The 24,474-nt window shown below is 35.4% G+C and overlaps 1 protein-coding gene across 2 annotated transcripts in view; it reads right to left on the bottom strand.

The window, feature by feature from the left end:
- Nucleotides 1–5,971: 5,971 nt before the first annotated feature.
- The window catches only part of LOC105222506 (proton-coupled amino acid transporter 1), a 28,920-nt gene continuing 10,417 nt past the window's right edge, over nt 5,972–24,474 (bottom strand). For both annotated transcript variants that reach the window (XM_049456602.1, XM_011199856.4), the window contains exons 2-6: nt 10,320–10,480; nt 9,895–10,255; nt 9,386–9,837; nt 9,142–9,314; nt 5,972–6,706 (exon numbers count right to left, since the gene is read on the bottom strand). In XM_049456602.1, coding sequence (XP_049312559.1) covers nt 6,456–6,706; nt 9,142–9,314; nt 9,386–9,837; nt 9,895–10,255; nt 10,320–10,480 — 1,398 coding nt within the window. In that variant the 3' untranslated portion in view covers nt 5,972–6,455. The remainder of the gene's footprint in view (nt 6,707–9,141; nt 9,315–9,385; nt 9,838–9,894; nt 10,256–10,319; nt 10,481–24,474) is intronic.

Genomic DNA, 24,474 nt, shown 5'->3' with positions numbered 1-24,474 from the left:
ATGCTAGGCAAAATTTCCCAGCGGGTATTGGAATGGAAAATACATTAATGTATATTTTAACACTTGAAAATTTTCCACTTACAGAAGCGTGCTTCGGCTGCCATTTGTTTTAATTACTTTAAAGTCGTTGAATTAGTAGAAGTTTTTTCCCGGATCATTGCTAAAATATCGTTCAAGTAGTAAATTTACGCAAATTAAATTGTAAGTAAACAAGTTTGCCATTTAGAAAGCCATTTGAAAGAACAAAAATTAAATAAATTAAATAGTGGTAAGCTTATGTACTTAGTACAGTATTTTCCTTTCAAAAGTTCGCTGTACCAAATATTTAATATTTAGGTATACCCTCAAAAGGGTATAAAATTTGCTACGAAGTTGTAATAGCCGAAAGAAAATGTCCGAGATCCTACACAATATAAATTTATATAGCATGACGAGTTGAGTCCATCTCTTCAGTGCTGTACGGAAGCTCAATTGGTAGTACTTTCGGGTACAAGGTCTGACCGGAAACTTAATTTTGCTACCATTGGGTGCAGGAGCCCTTGGAGTTTGCTCCAACCTACTCATGCAGACGGGCCCCTAGGGGAGTATCATGGTGGTGGTGGTGGTTAAAACTCAAATGCGGGAAGAACTGACACTTTGTTAGTTGAATGTGGAGTTGTATTGCAACCGGGTGTCGGACACAAAGTACGGCAGAGGTTTTAGATGGGCCTCGAACCCTACCAAGGTGATTAATGTGTCCATTCCACACTGCCAATTGGTACTGGAAATCCTAGGCATTAGTTTTGATCCGCTTTGATTTCATCCACTATGCTATTAAGCGCCAAGGGGTTGCCAACAGGTACCCACGTTAAACACGCTGGACGTTGTACATATGTATATAGGTGAATTAGTCTCTTAGTCCTTTGAGAACACGACGTGAAATTTTGCAAACGTTCTTTTCTCTTAAACAAGCTGCACATTTTTTTGGAACCCTCGACATCGGACCACTATAGTAGTCAAGTCTTTATATGGAAAAATTTTTATTTTGACAAATTATCTTCAATATGGACATGGATTATTGTCCGAGAAAGTACTGCAATCTACAATAAAGATCTTCATAAAAGATCTTTTTTATTAAGTACTTCAGCTGGAAGATGGTTTTATAAGATCTTCAGCGAGCTTCTACTCCCTTTTTGGTGTGTGTCTTGGCTATTTTCGATAAAACAGCGGCTTAAAAACTCAAAGTCGACTTCTAACGGTTGATGGATTTTATGAAAATATTTTAAATGGAAGAAATTTTCAATCGGGAGAAAATCGCTGCAAGTAAAAATATTTGAACTTCGCAAGAATGATCGAATCGCAGAGGTTACGTAGTGGCAACAGTTTTCTAAAATTGTTATGTATACTCACATTTAACCATTGAAAATAGCATGATTTGCGTATAGTGTTCATATCCAGGTAATACTGTTGATCAAGTTGAAGTTGATTTCATTCTGTCAGCGCAGAATTTACCGCACGTTCACTAGTCAAATGCGGTTATGGAGAACGTGGTAGCACTACCCAGACGTCATTTGATTATAAAGCTTTTGTTGCATTAATAATAATCGCGGGGGTTTTATAAGAATACTTTTCGTGTTGACACAATTGTACATACATTACATATTATATATACATATATTTACATATTTAAATTATATTTCTGGGAAATTGCTTTTCACGAGTACGTCTGGTCAGGTTACTAAATAAAATTAAATATAAAATTTGCTCATTACACTTTTTGTCAATTAATAAATAGGAGTCAGGAAATCATTAAATAAGTATAATAAGTATAGTATTTAAACAAAAATTAATTAACTAAACTATTTTTAAATTGCCTAGAAACGAAAATCATCGTCATGTTTCATGCAATATTGGTCGTGACTTAAGTGTAAATTCGGTTGTGGTACGTTTCGGTTTCCGAGTCTCATTTGTAATGTAATTATTGTTCATTACTTTTAAAATTAACAAACTTTTCTATAACAACATCAACAAGACATGGGAAACAATAAACTTGTGCGTCTTCGCTTGCGTTTAGTTATAAGTATATATATATGATGAGATGCCCGTACTCTCCGTTGAAGAACTTGCTTATAATAGTAGATGTGGCAAGATAGAATGGCATCGATTCGTCGGAGATCTTATTTGTTGATGATGGTACTTTTCCACTCTCGTGAATATCGTTCAGCTGGAAATAGAATCCTTCTAAACGAAGGAACCAAAATTTCTGAAAGCATACTCTAAAATTTGTATCCTTAAAATACTTGTCTTGCCAATAGTTGTAATAAAAAAGCAAGATCTTTCTGAAACTCAGACTGGCCTACGCTTATAAGGGGCTTTAGTTAGACCTAACCTTCAAAAGGCGCAACTTTTATAATTGCAAAAAATATGGATAAAAAAGGAAATAAAATAAAAAGGAAATTTTTTTTGCTTCAAGAAATTTTCATAGATAATATATTTTTAAAATTCTATAAAGCCTTACTTAAAAAGCCGAATATCTCGAGAAGTGAGGGTAATGATAGCGATTTTGATCTTCGACCTTTTTTGTAGCAAATAAAATTTGCTACAAGTTTGTAACTTTTTCTATAGCTCTTGTCGTTTACGAGATATATACAAAAAAATGCGAATTTCGTGGAAAAGTCAGGTTTAGAGCCCCGTACTTCCTCGCCGGTGTGAGTTACGTCTTTGTTGCATTGGACACTTTTATAGAGTGAACAATTCTGAGAAGTATGCGTCTAAAGTCAAAGCGATGCCATAAAATACCTCTGATCTGTAGGAATTTAAAGATAAAAACTCAGAATTGTAGTGTATTTTCTATGGAAAATTTGTACATGCCTTGGTCCAGTTCATAATGTTAACATTAAGGGCTAAAATTTTCAGAGAATTTTTTTAGGGTATTTCTAAGGAAATTTCGTGACGGGATTGAAAAAAATTAATAGTTAAAAAAAAACTCCCTAATGTACATATATTGATATTAACTACCCTCGTTTCCTCATATTATTCATTCCTAGCTATCTTGTCAAGAATTTGGCATTTGAAAATAGCTATAAAGTTAGTGAGTTGATTTCAATATAAACGACAATGCGGATACCTCATTAACGTAGTACAATAAAAAATTATTTGTGATAAAATTGCTTTATGAGCAAAATTGTTTTCGTTATTTCTTGTATTTCCATTACGGCATATTTTTTTATTGTTTTTGAGTATGTTATTTTTTCGTTTGTATTTTGTATTCATTCGCAGTGATTTACCTTTAATCACTCACTTAAGATAAAGCGCGGTTAGCCAAAACAAGCGCCAGAGGTTAAAGGTTGTTTCCGGAGTGCAGCAGGGTTGACACACTTTCAGCAAATTTGACAGCTATTGAAATAGAAAACAGCTTAAGAAATATAATTAGGTGTCTATAAGTTCACCGCTATTTTATGAAAAAAAAATATTTTTAAGCTTACGAGTAATTTGTCTTTTGGAAAGGAACTCTCAAATGAAGGACAGGTTAAAATAAAACCATGTATTAAGGTGGAGCTAATATGGGAAACAAATCGCCACCGAAATGCAATTACTAAATATGTATATAAAAGATAAAGGAGTATACGATATTTGTAAGCGTGAACGCACATAACGACACATTACCATTGACAACTTGCCACTGTGGATGAGTTGCTCAAGAATTAACGCCAAAGCACGATCATCATATTGGTGGGAGATCCCTAATGGTATCGGCTGCTTTTTGTTCTAAAGGAAAGTACGAGATGTATGAAAAATATGTATGTAAGCTATTGTAATGTGTGCTTATCCATTTTGTTGAGAAATCCTTCGCGAATATTGGATATTACAACAAGACAATGACCCAATACATACAATATGGTTCAAAAAGGCTTGTTTAGAAACGCATAATATACCGTGGGTGGAGTTGCCCGCCCTAAGTCCAGATCATAACCCAATGGAAGATTTATGAGGCATACTTTCTGCAAATAATCGGTCAATGCCGCGACGACTACAAATAGTACAAATTCACAAAGGCTAAGATATTGATATAAACTTTTACACACAACCTCTTTTCCCTAGGAAAGTGCTCAGTGGTCGCAACCGCTTATAATGGACCAAAATAGGATATAGCTGACATCTATAGAGGCTAAGTCCTTTTATGGGTCATTCCTCCCAAAATTCACATTCATTATTATTTTTTTATTGAGAAACAGTATTTCATTATAGAAACATCGCAAACATTTGATCGACTAGTTATCTAACATTTACGATTTTTCTAACAAATCAATTGAAAAGTCTGGAGCTGACAAATCATAAATGGTAACGAAAAGTTGTAGAGTCGCTATCATCAGTGTATCACCTTTGAAGAGAACTATGTTGAAAAAAAAAAATAGTTTTGCCAAAAAAATTGTGTTACTATATTAGGTCACAGACTTTTCAATAGATCTGTTAAGCATTCCAACGTATGTATGTATATCACGTTGAATTTATTATTATTTCAACTATTATTTTTCAACTTTTATTCAGTTTTTTATTGAAAAATGTAGATTAACAAAAAAAAAATGTTTCGCACCAAAAAATTTTTTAATGTAAATTTTGAATAAAATTACTCATACAAGGTGTATTCCAAAGTAAACAGGACTTAAAAAAGCAACAAATGGTTTCTTGCAAAAAAATGTAATTTTTGATCAAATAATAGTCCTTCGAATGTTGGATTCTGAGCAATTTTTGGTCGTTAGTCAATTTGTGCGGAACAAACCGTGCACACACCTTTCGTAAGCCCAAATGTTCGGTTAAAATGCGATAAATCGATGTTGTGGAGATGTTCAATTCCATTTCCATGAATTTCATTGGTGATTTCGGCTGATTTTTGATTAATTCACGCACAGTTTCGATGGAATTTCCGGTGTTCACGCGTTTTGATTGGTCCACATGTTGATCGTCATTTATGTCTTCACAACTACTTTGGAAATACCGGGAACTCTGCTACGGGATAGGCAATCATTGCCATAAACTTGTTTCATTAATTGAAACGTCTCGGTAAGAGTTTTACCAATTTTAAAACAACATTTAATCTTGGCTCTTTGTTAGAATCTCATTTTCGCACCGAAAACACAAACATACTGACACTTAAAACGTAATAACCTCACTTTCAATCAATGAATTGTCATGAAATTCACTGTACAATCGATAAAGATTAAATTGTTAATAAATCCAACCATATCTATCACTGAAAGTGTTAAATTTGAAGCGATGCGGCTTAATAGAGAAGCTGAAATATATGCAACATTCAGCTCCATCTCTGTTCGATTGATACATTCTCCGTGGCTTATCCTCCAAGTTCAAGGCAGAACTGAAAGTTGACGAAGGAAAACCAAGAATCTGCAGCCGACAAGGAAAACGCCAATATGCTTGCATGAGAACTTGCGAAGGATACTAAGGTCTCAGTGTACATTCCTCTGTTACAATCGGCGAAGATTTGGAGACTCGCTTTTCTAGAGAAGTATACGAAGGATTTCAACTGAGTTTGCTGCTTACAGAAAAAGTATGTGCTTAGAAAACCATATAAATAGAAAATTTTATTGACAAATTTACATATATATGGATTCAAAAGCATTTTGGATGATGACAACGTCGTGGGGCGTTTGAAGCTCAAAGGGGAACTTCATCACTGGCTGTGCCATTGGGGGCTGAAACAAATATCAAACTACGACAAGTTACCGACTACTGCATTGGAAACGTTGAAGAACTAATTGCTCTTTTTCCTTTATCTTATAGCTACACTGCATCCATTATATTGTCAGAATCATTCTCGAAAAAATTGTTTTTATAATACTGACAATTCTTGGCCGGATAAAAATTCTTGTGCATTCTTTCAATATTTTAATCAACATTTTAAAAATTGATATACATTTAAAAATCTTCTTACATTTCACATGCAATAAGGCATAAATATGTATATAAACAGATATAGCAATTTAATAAAAATATTTTTTATTAATATACATATAGTTAAAGCTTTATTTTTAACTTACATATAAAAAACTGGTGGTTTCAAAATTTGACATTTGTTGGCATACAAAACTAGTCATGTGATCGCAAGGTCTTCACGAACTAACTTTATTTATTGACAAGAATACCTTTTGCTTTGATTTAATATTTTGTGAAATCAACACTATAAATATAAATGATAAACATTCAAAAAGAGTAATGATTATAGTCGATACCTGAAGTATCGTGTATCACTAAAAATCACATTGGCACATAGACATACTCATCACTTTCTAAATACGCTAAATCTAGTCTAATAAATTCACAAACTTATTGTAGCTACAACTAAACACACACACAAACCCACGTGTATAGGTATGCATGCATGTATGTGTGTATACTGTAAACTTATATATGTACGCAGACCTATTCGAGTAACACTTTCTCAGAGTTCTCCGTAAATGTTATTGTGCTTCATTAAAATGTGTCACGATTTGCGATAAACTCTCGTAGGTGCCAGTCGAGAAGCCCATCAAGGCCAATATGAGTATGACAATATTTTTGGTGAACAGCCAGACGCCGGGACCTTTATTATCGTCGCGTTTAATCAGTAGCTCAATCATCGGTGGGAATACCAGAGCCAAGGCAGTGGAGCAGAGAGCACCGATGAGTGACATGAAGAGACCCAAAGCGGGCACCAGTTCAGCAATGCACACTGGAAGGTAAATTAAAATAATTATATATAATATATTAAATAAATATATGATATATATATGATATAGTTACATACAGTATTCCCTGCTTAAATGTGCTTAAACTATTGTTTTTTTTTTAATGAATTGATATTGGTTAAAGTGATACTTGTACTTATGATTAGATATGAGTCAGAATTCTCGGAAAAGTTTTTGCCACGGCGCCTAAAACTATGCTAAAAAATTTGAATGTAAAATGTCTCAAGATTTTTCATATCAGTAGCCAGTGGCAAACCTTCATATTATTGTTTTTTGAAATGTCTAATACTTCTTTAAATAGTCAATTGGGGTTAAAAAGATTCTACAAATGAGGAAAGAAGATCGTCCTGAACAGAGTGTATTGAGTTTGCCACGAAGTTTGTAACACCCACAAACGTCGGAGACCATATAAATTATGATCAGCTTGAGGATCTCAGTCAATTTAGCCATGTCTGTCTATCTGTTTGTATATACCGAAACTAGTCCCTCAGTTTTGGATATATATATATGCATCTGAAATTAGGCAAATGTTCTTTTTTCTTCAAAAATCTTCTTCATATCTCTTAAACGCTGATATTGATACTATAATATATAGCTGCCATAGAAACTGAATTACCAAAATCAAATTCTTGTATGGAAGAGATACAAAATTTTGGGTAGGATTTTTCCGCAAGGTAATAGAATAATATCAGAAGAAATTGTTCCGATCGAATCGCTATTGCATAGCCACGTCCGTCTGGACCTACGAAACCTGGTCCAGGTTTTGAGGTATCGCTTTCTCTCCAGGAAGCTGCCATACAAACTGAGCAATCGAAATCAATTTCTCACAAGGAAAATTTACAACTCTGATGGATATTACAGCTTCGGTGTAGACGCAGTTAACGGTTTTTCTTGTTTTATATACACCTTAGACGATTAATATCGTTGAACTCGTTAAGAATGTTATAATTAATATTCATAGACGCGCTCAAAAGCTGAAGAGAAATGAGAAATTTGAAAATACCCAGTTGTGAGATCATTAAGTGTGGCGTAGCTCAGACTTACAAGTAATTAATGATTCATTTCTGGGAATCTTGTCATTGCCATGTGTATAATGATTATGAAAATCATCACACGTTTTTTAATAAGAATATTTTTCATCGCCTAATGGTTGTTTGCAATACTTTAAATCAATCGGGATACATATAAGCTCATATACATACGAGTATGTATATCAAAATGATGAGAATGATGGCAGTAATTTAATACTGGAGGGCTGTCTCGTCCGTCCATCGAACTGACTGCGCAGGTTTACTTATGTAAAAACGGAGATATCTTAATGAAACATTATATTCTTGGTACTCTGGGGAGATTAATATTAAATATTGGCAAAATCGGACTTTCGTTAAGCCCACAAAGTACTATTAATCGAAGAAATCTTGAGTGAAATAATTTCTTTGCATAAATCTAGTATATAACATTCTAATCACATTCTTTGGTACTAGAACCATTTCAAAATCGACGGGATCGCACTACAACCACGTCTACTCTTTATACAACATAATTTTCAATTCTATCAAATTATTCCGCTTTGAAATATTGGGTAGTCGAAAAACTCTTTTCGTATTTTGTCGAGAAAAATGCCACCCAAGCCACCAATGGAATTTGTGGAGTTTACGGAGATGATCCTGTATCAATTTGTGTAGCACAACAATGGTTCGCTCGCTTCCGTTCTGGAATGGCAAAAAGTGGTCGACCACATTGGCTTATATGTAAATGTTTATTTATTTATTATTATAAATATAAAAAAAAAAATTAAGTTGAAGTTTGATTAGAAAAGACTTTTTAACCGACCAAAGACTCATCAAATTGAAGCGAGCGATTGTCGAAAGTATTCGGAGTTAGCGACTAGATGCGAGGTACTAATCACAACAACGCTTGTCCTCTGTTGCAAGACCGGTTAAAAACTATTAGAAAACAGCGGTTGGAAAATATCGCCTTACCCGCCTTATAACTCAGACTACCTTCTAACTACCATTAATTCAGGCCATTGAGATTGTCCTCGCTAGAATATGGTACACATCAGAATTGGGTATCAAAAATTTTGACTTGATACCTGCAGATTACAGTTTTTCACGGCACCATACATAATATGAGAACTTGCGTGGCTATAGCAGACTTTATACTGAAAATATCGCTCGAAATCCGAGAAAAAATAAGTAAACTAAGTAAACATCTCTGGTGTACATTTTCTGGTAATAAAGACAGATAAAATCGGTTCAGTACTGCCACTTAGCCTCCATAAACCTTATGATGGCACCTAATGATTTTCGATATCCTAGTTAACTTTAACCGTTAAATATTGTTATGTACGATAACTGGGTACCTTACGTAATTTTTTTTAATAAGGCAACCCTATAAATCTTTAAACTATACTCACAGGTCAGCACCACCATAATTGTGCGGAAAAGCAGCTCTCCGGTGAATGGACGACTTTGGAAATGGAAAATTTGTATAGCATTTGGCAGCATAATTTGTATGGCAATAAAGAATTGTAGGGGATAACCGAGCATCACACCAATTGAAACCATGACCTTTACACATTGCGCCAAACTGCGAAAAAAACATAATAAAATAAATAACTGTTAAGTATGCACCTTCGTAATTCAATAAATATAACTCACATAGTATCGCCCAGGTTCAAAGTCAAACTGCCACCCACTTCTTCGCCCCACTTAAGATAACCCAAGATACCGGCAAACAAAAACATGAAGGTCACCAAGGTCATGCCCATATTTAGCACACCCATGGTGCGAGCAAAGTCCGAGGGCTTACGCATGGCATTGCGCAGTGGCAGCACTAAAGTTATGCCCTCAAAGGCGAAGATCGCTGTGCCGAAAAACAGCGCCAAATGGGGACCGTCAGTGTAAAGTTTGCGCTCCGCCGCGCTGGGCACACCATCCTTCAGGGCATAGAATATGGTTATGGCCAAACCCACAACCATGCAAATGGAGGCGACCAGCGACACGGGCATCAACCATTTGAGGTTCGTTATGAGCGAGGTAAGCAAAATGGGCACAAACATGATTACCATTACAAGGTGTACATCGATATCGACTTCGTAGGCATCGAAAATCTATAAAATTTTGACAATTAGACATTTGATTTTCACTCTTTTGTTCTCAAAAACTACCTGTTTCATATTTGTGCTGATGAACACGATGTAAATACAACAAAAACCCAACTGTGTGACGCATATAAAAATATTCACAATGGTTTTCATCATTTTCGACCAGGTACGCAGTTTGACAGGTCCATTTGCGAAGCACTGCTCCACCGTTTCGGCATAGTCAGCACACACCACACCGTTAGTTAGAGCGCGCATCTTTTCGGAGCAATTGACGAGCACGTGTTGACAATGCACCGAAATTACGCCGATAACCACGAGCAGTATGGGTCCCACAATTATGCCGCCATTTTTAAAGGCGTCACCCATAGCGAAGAGACCGGGTCCAATGTTGCCTTTGAAGATGTGTATTAGCGTCGTGACATAGCTATAAGTCGAGAGGAATTTGATATTAGTTTTGCTTAGTTAGTTATATGTGAGTGTGCATTTACTTCGTTGGCGGGTGCTCGGGCGCATTTTCGCCTTCTTTCTTCAGCTTGACCTGTGCCATTTTCTCCACATCACTCCTTTGCTGCACTGCATCGTCTATGGCTTTGTTAGCATTAGCTTCAGTGGGTTTATGCTCCAAAGGCACCTGAGTGTATGTTTGGTTCTGAAAATAATAATGTAAAATGTATAATAGATTAGAGGTTATGTCATACTAGGAAAACTACTGATTAACTATATTTTATTTTGAATTAAATCTGATTTACATACTTATAGGCTATTTGAATTACAAAACGATACCATTTAGAATAATATTTTTATGTTTTCATTGTTTGTCACAAATATTTTATCAATGAGTTTGTTCTTCAGTTTTTGGAAGCTGAAGTCTAAAGAATGTGTTAGATGAGAATTTAAGGGGTTAGAATTAGAAAAATTTAAAAACAATTTTTTTTTAAATTTTTTTTAAAGTATCAACATGAAGTCATCAAGCCAGTTCCCAGGCGAAGTGCTTGAACGATGGATAGACTATCTCAGACGTAGCCGCCGCCAACATTTCAAAGATATAATCTTCAAAAGTCCGACACTTTTCGAATCCGACCCTTTTCGAGTTATTCGATAATTATCAAGACGCTCTGGAACGTTCGAGAACATGTAACTGCAAAACTACAAATTCGTTTTTGTATGTTTTTTTAACTGTTAACCACCTTAGCTCGAAAACCTCTCGGTAGATTTCAAAGAAATTTGTATATCTTTTTGAAAACATGAAAAACTAGTGACTATGGCTACACACAATCTCATCCAAAAACCGGCTACATAGCTCTGATAATGTAGTGGACACAAGTTATTGATCTCTGTTCCGAACAACACGAAACAGTTTTTCACGAATAGCGAACGATCAATGGCTATACTCCGAATGTTTTTGCCATTAAAAATCATTCAGGATCTTACTGGCATCGTTGGAATATCGGAAGGATCAGTAAGAACCATTTTGAAAGATCATTTGGGCCAAAGAAAAGTGAAAGCACGATTGGTTTCAAAATCACTAAATTTTTTCGAAAAACAGTGGCGCGCTAACGTCTGTGAAACAATGCTATCCGACTACTAGGATGCCATGAAACGGATTACTGCTGGCGATGAGTCTTGGATCTATGCTTAAGACCCGGAAACAGGCGATCAATCGGCCGAATATCGTGGCAAAGTTGAGCAGAAGACGAAAAAACCACATCAAAGCAGGTCTAAAATCAAGGTTACCTTGACAGTTTTCTTCAATTATCGATATGTGGTGCACTCTCAATTCCTTCCGAGCGGTCAAACTATAAACAAGGTATAATATCTGAAACTTTTGCGTCGTTTGCGCGAAGCTATTCGTAAACAGAGAACGGATTTTTTCGCAAGTTTACTCGCCTGCTTTAGCTCCGTGTGACTTCTGGCTATTCAGCAAACTCCAACGACCGCTTCGTGGAAACCGTTATGAGTCAATCGAAGACATTAAACGTGAATCTCTATGCACGAAAATTGACTTTAACAACAGTTTCGAGGATTAGAAATACTAATGTTGGCACAAGTGTATTGAGGCCAAAGGGTATCATTTTGAAGGGGATGACATAGAAAAATAAATTAAGAAATTTTAAATTATGAACAAAGTCTTACTAATTTTGCTCATAGTAGTATACATATGTACGAGTATGTAAGTATATTGACTACAAGCACTCTATATATAGTTTCACTACAATTAATGTAGCTATTAACATAACAAATCTATTTGAAGCTATTAATATGGTCGTAAACTTTTTTTCTCAACATTTTAGACAATTCTGAATAGTAATTGCTATATTTAATGGAGAGTGAGAAAACAATAACTATTTGCATGCCCATCAAAGCAATTATCACCAAATAGGCTCATAAAAATAAATGCAGAATAAAGTATAGAGAAACATATGTAAATAAGTGTGTGTATATGAATTAGAAATCACAATAAATGAGAAGTAAATTAGAATTGAATGGAAATGGCAAATATTTGCTGAATAATTGGAAGCATCAACAACCGAAAACGTGACCACATGCCGGTAAGTTGGGGTGCATACTCGTATATACACGAGACGAGCAGAACCGGTAGGTTTAACTAAGTATATATGTATATGAACTCGTGAGAGAACGACAACAAATACGACACCTGTACATTGGTTGCGCTCGGAGAAGAGAGATGACTTCGAAGAATTATGCAATGTAACTACACAAATCATCTTGATCGTGTTGATGGGCATACGTCGGCTCATTTTACTTTGACAACTTATGACGTTAGTTCAAAGATGTTAAATGCTTGACGAGAGTTGGAGAACACGCGACACCGCTGACAATCAAAGGCCTTTTCACTTTTTCCATTAACTATTGTGTGCAAGTATATTTTGATTAGTTTTAATTGAAGCAAACGGCGACAAACGGTGCAAAGTATAACTTGACTCACATGCGGTATATACGTATCAGTTAAAAAATAATTAAATATATATAGCAATATATAAATACCGGCAATATAGCGGCAATGAATGATCAATTTATTTTGTGGATTTTTGGTTTTTGTTTTAGCTTGGTGGCGCTTCAAATTATAAAAGCGTAATGGAAAGTTTTGAGTTTTAGCGCATTTACTCATCTATTTTTAATAACACGAAAATTTACTTAAAGTATTAAAGTTGAAACAAAAAAAAGTAAATGTTTTTTGGCAAGCAAAATGTTGGCGTAGGTAAAGTAGTGGCGTCTTATAAGTCAATTGACGCTCTTAAGAAAATATTTGGGCAACTCTCCAAGTTCGTGATTAATGTGAGAAATGCGTGCTTCTTTATTTGTCATAAAATTGTTTATAACAATTGTTTTTTATACAAGTGTTTAATACTGAATATTTATGAGCTAGTATACAAAGGCATTCTCGAAATTTTAACAACCTAAGGGTGTGAACATATAAAAGTTTACAAATAAAAAAGGTATTAATATTTAATCCAAAAATCCTTCAAAAAAAAATCAAGGGCCTAACAAAATTATATTGAGGGTAAACTCAATTAAAACCACTAGTCAGTCCATCATAGATGAGCATCCGTAATGATCGATGAAAATGAATGTACCTCCCGTAAGACTAAAAAGGTCCCACATAGAAAAGTTACTATATGCATACAACAAATGTTTTCTAGAACTAAGGCTGGAACTCATGGAGGGCTTTTCCTGCACATCTACGATTTTGAGCGATTGAAAACTAGCGGGGTCTTGGATTCTAGTCAGCACACACTTTCAGTGTTATTGTGTACGGCATAAATTGTAATCAGGGCGTCTGAGGTTTCGTAACAGACTAACTGTCGACGGATTCGTCCTGCAGGCGACGTTACGTGTAATATCTTGGCACTTTTATATAGAACACCATCCGAGCAAACTCGTATTCCTGGCACAGGCGAAATAATGTGGAGAGAATCGTAATGGTAGTGTTGAAACTGTAAAATACACTCACTCGCCGTATTTAAGGGTTAACCTAATATTCTCTATGTCGCTTCATTACTATTTACTTATCGTCCCGCTGAAAACATCTGGACATCAACCTTTGGGTCGATATTAGCGTTACTCTTCAGTCTTACGGTGAAAATAGGCTGGTTACTGCCCTTATATGTTTAGACCTATAATATAAATAGAGCACAAAAAAATATAAATCGCTCTCGTCAGACAACATCGTCTGTCCTCACACAGCTGACCGTTCGGGTCAATATTGTTTGTGATGTGCATTCGCTCAACACTACGTGCGACCCCAATTTTACGATTCTGAATCCTCGTAGGTTTATTGTGAAATCTTAACCTGTCTACTGTACTCTTTGATATTGGTCGAAGAGTTTACGTACGAGTTTGGGGCCATTTTAAATATCGTGTTTTAATTGAAAAACTTTTTTCTGGGTGTTACAAACTGGGTAGCACACTTAAGTCAACCTATTCAGGGTATCACACTAATCACCCGGAAGAAAATAAAGCTATTTTTGTATCAAGTACAAGATCGCTAAACCACCTGAAAGTATGCAATCAATATAATTTTATATTGTCGACGAAATTTATGCGATAAAATTCGAGTGCTACTCGTCTAGACACAAAATTTTGTGTTGTAACAGTAGATAAATGATAAATTATCTTATCAATTCTACACATGTTCATTCCAAATAAACTAATATTCTACTAATGTGTTTATCAAGATTTGTATATTAACTTGTTACGTTGTATTTACTCAATTTACTTTCCTATCTATCAAATAAAATTAACAATATTAGTCATGTATTATAAAAATATATAGATAGGTTTAAGTTCTTAAATGTAATGCATTGATACATGTGACTTTTTAAGACACATGTGACTTAGCATATTTTTTATATCAAAATAACTACTAAAGTTAATACTTATGCTTTTACATTAGATAAGCGGAGAGTGATGAGTGTGTACTTAAAAACATGTGACGTGCGAATTACAATCTATATGAATTTATAACCAAATATTTATACTTCAGTAGACCAGATTTTAAAAGTATTTCGAAATAAAACCTATATTGCATATTATATTAAAATATTGTACTCCGCATTCTGGGATTTTATACTTACATATACATATGTAGTCTATTTTTAAGTATTTAATCACTACAAAGTTTTCGTCTATTTCGATTTTATCTGGCTATAATTGCTGTTATTTTTATATTTTTGCGATAATTATAGAATATAATATTTTAAGTGAAAGTCTGGGTAGGTACTTCTAAAACACTTCAGAAAAATATTAAATGGTACTTGTGCACAGAAGATAATTGGTTACAAAGTTGCCAACTACGAATATATCGGCAAAATAAGTGCCCTACGTACGAAGTCTATAACGCCTTTCGAAAAGGTTTCAAGATATTATCAGACAGTCATTTAAGAACTGGAATTACAATGCGAAATCGTCTACAGTTATTTTTTTTGATTAAAAAGAAAAGAGTTTTGAAAGAGTTTTTTAGTCTAAAAATCTTCTTAATCTTCATTTAGTCATATAACGTCCAGTAAAATGAAATCCATTATCTTTAAAATAGATGGCGATGATAGATTAACAGATCAATTGAAAAGTCCCTGGCCTACCAAAGTAAACACATATTTCTGGGTAAAATTCGTTTTTATACCCTGACCAGGGTATATTAAGTTTGCAATAATGCAACCTCCGAAGAAATTATTCAGATCGGTGAACTATAGCATATAGCTGCCATACAAACTGGACACATAGTTACTAAAAGAGATGCACCTGTGAAGCGTATATTAGCTTCGGTGCAGGCAAAGTTAACATTTTTTCTTGTTTTTTATTCAGCATAGTTCCCTTCAAGGGTACGAGTATACTGATTATAGGGATCCTCCAACTTTTCGATTGATGTTGATGTTGATTGTTTCATGCGAATCCCAAAATATACAGACGCCACAACCTTGTCAACCAATTTTTTTGTTTATTTTTCACTCTTTGGAGCGGGTTCATCGTGTGCGGTCCACTCGAATACCTGTCGATTGGACTTCGGAGTGAAATTATGAAGCCATCTTTCATTCATTGTTACAAGTCGCCGTCATGTGTTCTGGACAAAAGTGAGCTCGCATTTCTCATACCAAAATATTCGTTAATGATATGATGTACACGTTCAGTTGATATCTTTAGAGTGCCTGCTATCTTGAATAATTTCACTTTACGGTCATCCAAAATACTATAGTTTTGTGCAATTTTTATATTTTCGTGGGTAACAACCTCTTTTGGACATTCACCGTCTTCGAGGCTCATTTCATCACGTTTAAACTTAACATCCTGGATGGTTGATTTTCCTGGGGCAGTGTCCGAAAGCTCCTCATCAAGTAATTATAGGTTACTTTAATCTGGTAGATCACTGAGCCAAGCATAGAGCACTTTAGGTTCCTTTGCGATCATCCATTAGCAGCCTGTACTTCACGCGAATTTTAACAGACTCTGTGGCGTCACTATCGATCCTCCTCCAGTGTATCATACCGTGGGGACCCCAGATGCTTATCGCGTAGTCTTGCCTAGGCGGGAAGGGTCAAGTGCACAAGAGATGCTCCATTGTTTCCCTAGTGATTTGCTCTAGATATTTCCTGCAGTGTTATCGATCTGTCAGTCCCATTCTGCGGGCATGTATCACCACCAGACAGTGACCAGTTAGTTTGCAGATCATATTGCTACGGTCTCTTCTATCGAGTGCTAATAAGAATATTGTGTACTTCCGATCTATTGTTTTACACATGATTTTGCAGTTTTGCACCCCTGTAGCTCGTTCCATCGGGTTTTGATTTTCTTTACCATGCTTTGGTTCAGATCGTTGTTGATCACGTTTTCGGGTGTTAACCAGTCTTCTAAGTACCAGCTAAACTATTGTTATTTACCAAGTGGTTGAAAAAGTCCCACATCATGTAAAAAAAGTCGCAGCACGAGTAAGACTAAAATAGCATTTCTCTCCCGATCACAAGGTCACAGCATGTTATATACAATCTAATTGCATTCATTCACCTAAATAGTCATTCACCCTTTTAGCGCCTTTTAAAACGTGTAGAGTAAATTACATATTCCCAAAACAAAAGGAAATAAAATGAGGAAAAGGAATACAAAACGAGACTTTAAGCCAAAAAAAATTTAAATTTTAATTGTAGGAACTTACAGAATCGGGGACAGATTTGCTGATTTCATATTTGCCAAGCCCCATTGACCATCATTGTCTGCGGCGAGTCGCTTAGCCTTGGCGAACTATTTAACCGTGTGGGAAATTATCAATGGCGAAACAAATACAAAGTGGGCTCTTGGTATTTACTACTACGTGTGTATGTTATACAATGTGTATACAAATTATATATGGTATTGGCCAACAGCTGAGTGAAGAAAAACAAAATTAGCAATAGAACTTATTTAGGTCCAACCACAGACGCAGATATGAGTAAATATTTTTATAGTGTGTGGGTGGTGGTGTTCTGTTGTTAGAAATTACACTAGTCTACACATTGAAGGAAAAATTATTCTGCAAATTTTATTTTAAAAATTTCTACAAAATTGAGCTGAGGAAATTTAGAAAACTTCAGTATGCATAATAAAACCTTATGTTATTAAAAATTTTTAAATATTAAATTTGAGTATAAGAGTGTATGGTGGAATATATGTATCCTCTCTCATACGGCTGAGAGCTGGGCATTCGCATAGATAATGTTTCAGCATTTCACAGACTCTTTTCTATTTTCTAAAGGTGCGATTTTAAGGGTACATGTAGGTGGTTGTGAACTTGCTCGATAGAGCAGAAGCTCACTTAAATATTGAATTGTAGGCATTTAGTTTAAGGCTACTTTCCGTGTATGGATTACTACGGGAAACCCCGCTCCTGCTTCCTATTTCACCCTTTGATCCGTCGGTGAACATGTAGATTGCGCCGTTGGAACTGGCGATCACAAATCATTGTTCCATTCTTTCCTATTGGGGAATAAAAACGCTGTGTTTACTTCCTCATGGAGAGACCCGGTTTCTCGGTCGCGTTGACAATTTAGACCGAGTTCATTAAGAGGGTCGAGTATAATACCATGTCCGTGACGAGGTGGAACAACTTGATGCATTTTACGTCGAGATCTTAAATAGAAAACGTAAAAAATACAGCCTGTCCACGAACTAAAGTCGGTCGAAGTTCCAACGATTCGACGCCAAATTTTGCTCAGCGATAAGGCTCATTTCTGGCTCAATGGGTATATAAACAAGCAAACTTGCCACATTTGGGACGAAAAGCAACCTGATGAGATTCAAGAGCAGCCATTTTATCCAGATGAAACAACGGTTTGGTGTGGATTAAGAACTGGTGGAATCTTTGATCTATATTTTTTCAAAAATTATTATTGATAACCGGCTATATGATGCCTTTAATTTAAGCTCGTGATCTCGGCGACATTTGGTCTCAATAAAACGGAACACATCGCATCAATCAATGGATTTATTGTGAGAACACTTCTGCGAAAAGTTGATTTCACGTTTTGAGCCGGTCGATTGGCCACCAAGATCGTGTGATATCACAACATTAGAGTTTTTCCTGTAAGAATATGTAAAGTCTAAAGTCTATGCGGACAATCCCGCTTCGATTGAGGCCTTGGAGCAGTACATCACGAGTCTATTTGCCAGTTACCAGCCGAAATGCTCGAATGAGTCATGAAAATTTTACTCAACGGATGGACCATCTGAGAAGAATGTTCTTTCGAAGGATATTAAACATGCCCCCAGTAAATTTGAAGTTTCTTTTTTTTTTTCTTTTTCTTTTAAAAAGTAAGGAACCTCGAAATGGATCATCCTTCATAATTACGAGGACAGATGATATGGTACTAAAGTTTATGCGCACATTTTATACTAGTTCTGAAATAGTTACGATATTTATATTGTTGGGTTCAATCTAAACATTGTGCTATGTTGAATAGTGTACTTCATGACATACATATGGTGGGTAGGGAAGAATAGTTTTTATATTTTCATAGTGGAAACGAAAATAAAAAGAATGAATAAATTATTGTTTGATTATACACGTCTCTATTTTTAGGTTATGCGTTAACATTGAACTACTTAAATCGTTTTTTTTTTTGTTCTTCATTTTCCGGATGCAACTTGTTGATATACATAAATGTATATTCTTACAAATTCACCTATATATTTGTTTTTATTATTGTTAGATATTTTCTGTATATATGTTAATTCTTTATCTGTTGTATTATTTTTTGTTTTGTTTATTTAAGTATATAAGCGAAAATTGGCAATTTTTCAAAAAAAAAAGAATGAAAAATAAATTACGAAAAAAAGCATTTTCACAAAGTATTTCATTTTCGCTTATTTTTCACAGTGCCGCTGCATTTTCTAGTATTTATAAATGTATCTATGTATATTAGAGGGGATCGATTTGCAGGGAGCCAAAAGTAAACAAAAATAGCGCGTCTGCGGGGACATGATCTACGGTACATTCTGAACTCGTTTTGAACAACTTTGCCTGAGAGACCACGGGCCTAAAACCGGTTTCAAGCCAGCGATTTTAAGCTGAAGTTTTTTAGGGATTATAAAAAAATGTCTCGATGAAATTTAATATGTAGGCGTTCTCCATCCCCCGCATACGCGTTTTTATAGCAAAAAAATCGACCCACTCTAATGTATATTTACATATTTATAATGTTTACATACCCACAGACATATTTGTGCCACTTTGTATGCCAAGCAAAGAGTCAATGATCTTAATTCTTAAACGCAATTATATTATGTATTGCAATTAAATGGCTTAAATGTCATGGCATTGCTCGATAAATGATTGCACAAATAACATGGCAGAGATTAATAAAAATTAATTTAAAATTGTTTACTTTGCCCTTAGAAATTATGACAATACAATAAGCATGCATTCAATTGCAGAGAGTATTATAGTAAGGGCTCAACTTTTATATACCAAAACTTATAGTACATATGTACATACGAGTACAAAGATGTATCTATGTATAGTATATAGTGAATGGCTAACGGAATGCGATAGTAGAAACTTGGCAAGGACACAATTGAGGCAACAGAGTATTTGCTTACACGCTTACGAGGTGTGTTCAAAAAGTTAGGCGACTTTTTGCATCTAGAAAAAAACAAGCTGGGGTTTAATGTAACTATGTAGAAGAATCAGCAATTTTCTCCCGTTCCAAATAGATCACAGAATTTATATCAAATTTTATATAAGAATGGAAGTAAATATTTCAAAGCCCTTGAAATAGCACCGATGGCGTACGATGTCTGCTATAAGTTAAATGAAATGGCCAGATGACCTAAGCCTAGAAGTAATTTTGTTTGCTGGTGGAATCGTCTTTAAAGAAGTCTCAGTTCAGAAGTTCCTAGCTGAAATAGTTTTGAGCCGAGGAATATTTCAAAGTATTTGAGAAAAGATACAAAGTCGTTCTTACATCACCCAACAGCTATTGATTGTGGCTAATGAAGACGCTGATTTGCTCAAAAAACTATAATAAACCATCAAGTATGGGTATACAAATGACTTTTTGAGTAGAAGTTAGAGCTGATGGTACCCAAAATAAATTGGTGAAATAACCACTGAGGTCTTCAGAAGTTTTCTGAAGTTTAGACATTAACGTTTATGAACAAATTAGAAACGTTTTCGAGAAGAATTTAAATTCATCGAACTTTTTGAGCGCACCTCGTACATGCCGAGAATGTAGTATATGTTATAACAAACTAGACAAATTTGTATTTAAAGTTTATAGCAGAATGTTTAATAATATACTATAACATATAACGTTTCAAATATGTTGAGGTTATGTTACTTAATTGTGGAAATCTCTTATAACAGAATATTTAGAAGAATTTTTCTGATAACCGGTGTTTCCCCGATAGATCTTCTCTTTTCTACCACGTCAACAACTTTGGATTCAGATTATAAAACGGATCAGCGGAAACCAATTATTCTAAAAGAGATCCTGTTGTATTGAAGTCATAATATATTTATACTATTAGATTATATTAGATAAGTAAATGAGGATTACATCGCGCCCTAAAGTCTATTATGCCCTCTCCTAAGTCACAACGACTCACATAGCCCCAGCAAATTGATAAGTTCCAATGTACTGCTACATAGATGCTAATGAGGCGCTGTGATCCCTATTTGGAAACTTAGATCCAAGGGCCTTTATCCTACGCCTACAGACTGTACAGTTCAATAGCAGGTGTTCTGGAGTTTCAGACTTCAAGTGGCAGAACCGGTCATTCGCACAAGAAGCTAGGCTCATGTAATATAAGTGCTTCTTGAGCTTACAAGGGCCAGTGTAGAAGGCGCCAAGTAGTGTAAGTTTTTCGCTTGAGAGGGATCTAATAGTCTATTTATTCGTTCTATACACTCCTGCATCAATAGCAATTTGATCTCGTATACAGATTTTGCTTTGAGTGCCGCTTGACTATCGCTTAGTATAGCTATACGTTCATTTCTAGAGTTGCGTTGGAGGTTTAAATAACCGACTTATAGCAAGGATCCATGCTTGAAATCCGCTCGGAAAATTACCGATAGGTTTGGAGCGTTTTGTGAGTGGTCCTGTGACACCTAAGATATAGCTCGAGAACGGAATTGTTACATTCAGTCTTACTGCAGAGGGTAGCCTTAAACTTCCTCTTGTAGTTAACTCTGCTGCCCCTTGGGATTATAGTCAGTGATATTTCGCCACTTATGTAGGTCCTTCATACATCGAGAAGAGATTACCTTATCTTTGTCAAAGCCTTCTGCTGTCATTTGGAGCAGTGTGTGTTTGGCAACTTGACCGATTACTAACTGAAGTAGTGTGAATTCCAGCAAGACGCCGTCGGACAAGTGCGCATTACACCCGACACATAAACGTAAGTGAGTCGTTGCAGCTTCGATAGTTGAAGTACTACCAAAGTTGGAGCCCAAGCCACCACTCCTTATGTCATAATCGGTCGCACGATCATTTTGTACAATTACCCGACAATCCTTGACTTGCAGCCCCAGGATCTACCAGCTAACCAATTGCACACCATAAGTGCTTTCGTAGCTTTCACCATGGTCAGATGAACATGCTGCTTCCACCGCAAAGTGGAGTCCAGCATGAGATCAATATATTTGACCACATCAGCCATCTCTATCTTTCTGCTCCAGAGGGTTAGGTTCCTCGCCAGGTAGAGACCTGCGTCTCGCATACGAGACGATGGTCGTCTTCAAGGAGTTGATGTTCAGTCCAACCCCTCTGCAGCATCCCTTGGCTGGGCCTAGTCACCTTTTTACGATATCGCAGAGAGTGTCCTTGCTCGATCTCAACATATACAAGGTGTGTTCCAAAGTAAAGAATTTAGATTCAAAAAGCCCTGTTTACATTGGAAAGCACCTTGTATATTACTATCTGTGACCGTATATCTATAGATCTGCTTTCCTAGACGAACAGTATTACCGGCAAACCTTACATTTTTCATAAAACATTCAATTAACAAATTAATAACAGCTCTCTCGGTTCGCCAAACGTTGGAGTGTAGCGAATCGAACAAACTGAAGTGATGTTTGGACAAACGAGCTCTCTTTATGTAAAGAGGGATGCGAGTATGCTTTTGCGCAAAGTTAACTCGATAACTTCATTGTTGCTTTTACATGACAAGAAGGCAACGCGCAAGAATGGCTAATCGAAGACACATAAATAAGTAGACTTTATTGTCAAAGCCCGCCGATTTCAATTGTGTCACAAATTCACTCAATTAAAGTATAATAAGTGAAAAGAAGCTTCACTACAACAGCGAATCCTATGCAATTATGAAACCATTATGCTATCTGTTGTGCAATTAAAATATTTATCTTACAGCAAGAAAAACGAGAATAACACAATGTGTGACAACTCAAAAATTTCACACGTTTGTCAACCTTATCTGTGATTTACGGTAATTGTGTCTGAAGATTGTTATTGTGACGAATGACAATTAACCGCTTATGTCGCTAAATTAACGATTATTACCGTGTTTGTACAAATGAAGCTATGAACATACAACTGTAAAGATGTTATAATTCTTGTTTGCGAATAATACGCGTCTGCATACTCAACGAGCGTTCTATTCGCACATGAGGCCAGCACCGTAAAAAAGAGCGAAATTTAGTTATATGATATTTAAATGTTATACAACGGACGCAATTAACGCCACATATTTGTGCTGATCACGTGATTAGTAAATGCCAAAATACAGCTAGCAACGGGATTATTGTTTATTTGAGCAATTCTACAGCATTTCTAATTCTTCAAATGTAATTCTAAACGAAAATGTAAAACAATGCGAAAAGAATTCACGAAAAGTTGAAAAGAAATGTAAATAAGTGATGAACTCTTTGGAAAAATACCCTGTAATTAAAGACGTCTTCTTATGAATTTAAAAAAATATATGTATGTATGTGAGTGTCGTGACTGGTTTTTAGTTGTAATGGCAATTATAGATTTATAGCTTTCGTAATTTTCCGCTTAAGACCGCTGTATTACACGCAGCTGTTTAATATTCAACTAAACTGGAATGTTTGGCGTAGACTGCGACTGAATCTTACAAACAAGCAGGAAGTCAATTCGCATTTTTAATTGATTACGAAAACGTTTATTGTAATATTGCCGAATCAAGGCTGAAACTTCGGTTGTCTGTGAAATGTTTATTATTTATGGCAAACCAAAATTTCTGACAGCTTATCGGTGCTATATTATTAAGTGGTATAGTAGGGGGCACAAGCTAAGACTGGTAGTCCCGAAATACGGAAATTTCGGGATTTTAACAAAAAAAATTAAAGACTTATGTTACACTATTAACTGGTATAATAGGCAGTAGTTCTTTTTGACAATCCCGAAACACCAAAATGTCGGGATTTTAATAAAAATTTATAACGATTTATCAGTGCTACATTATTAACTGGTATAGTAGAGAGCACAGCAGTAACTATGTTTGACAATCCCGAAACAGCGAAATTTCGGGATTTTAACAAAAAAAATTAACGACTTATCACTTCTACATTACTAATTGATATAAAAGAGGTATAGTAGTAGTTATGTTTGACAATCCCGAAACAGCGAAATTTCGGGACTTAAATAAAAATGACTTACAAGTTATCCGTCTCACATTATTAAGTGGTACAGTAGTATAGCAGCTATATTTGACATCCCGAAATACCAAAATTTCGGGATTTTAATAAAAGTGATTTAAAAAGTTCGTTATTGACAATGCGGAAATGAAGAGACAAATGACTGTCAAAATAACATTACACCACCATTGTGTACTTTTTTTTATGTCAAAATAAGTGGCCTTCATTACTGTTTTCGAATTGAGCAGGGAAATTAGAAGTTGTAATTGGAATTTCCAACCAAGACTCTTTCTTTCCGTAAAGAACTATTCTTTAAGCAGAACTTAACTGATAATTGAACGCTAACCAGACAATTGTCTACATTAAAATGTATAGATATGAACCACTATTATACTCCCTCATATCATGGAATCAGCTGGTTAAAGACAATGTTGCCATTTAATTTAGTATTTTGAAAACTGTTTGATAAACACCAATATTCTCCCACAATCCCGTACTGCCAAAACTACACTCAAAGAGGAAATCCCGAAAATCACGTCATC

This window comes from Bactrocera dorsalis, chromosome 4 (genome assembly GCF_023373825.1).
Source record: "Bactrocera dorsalis isolate Fly_Bdor chromosome 4, ASM2337382v1, whole genome shotgun sequence".
Taxonomy (NCBI): domain Eukaryota; kingdom Metazoa; phylum Arthropoda; class Insecta; order Diptera; family Tephritidae; genus Bactrocera; species Bactrocera dorsalis.
Note: the sequence above shows the minus strand (reverse complement) of the source record. Positions and strands in the feature narration are given on the sequence as shown.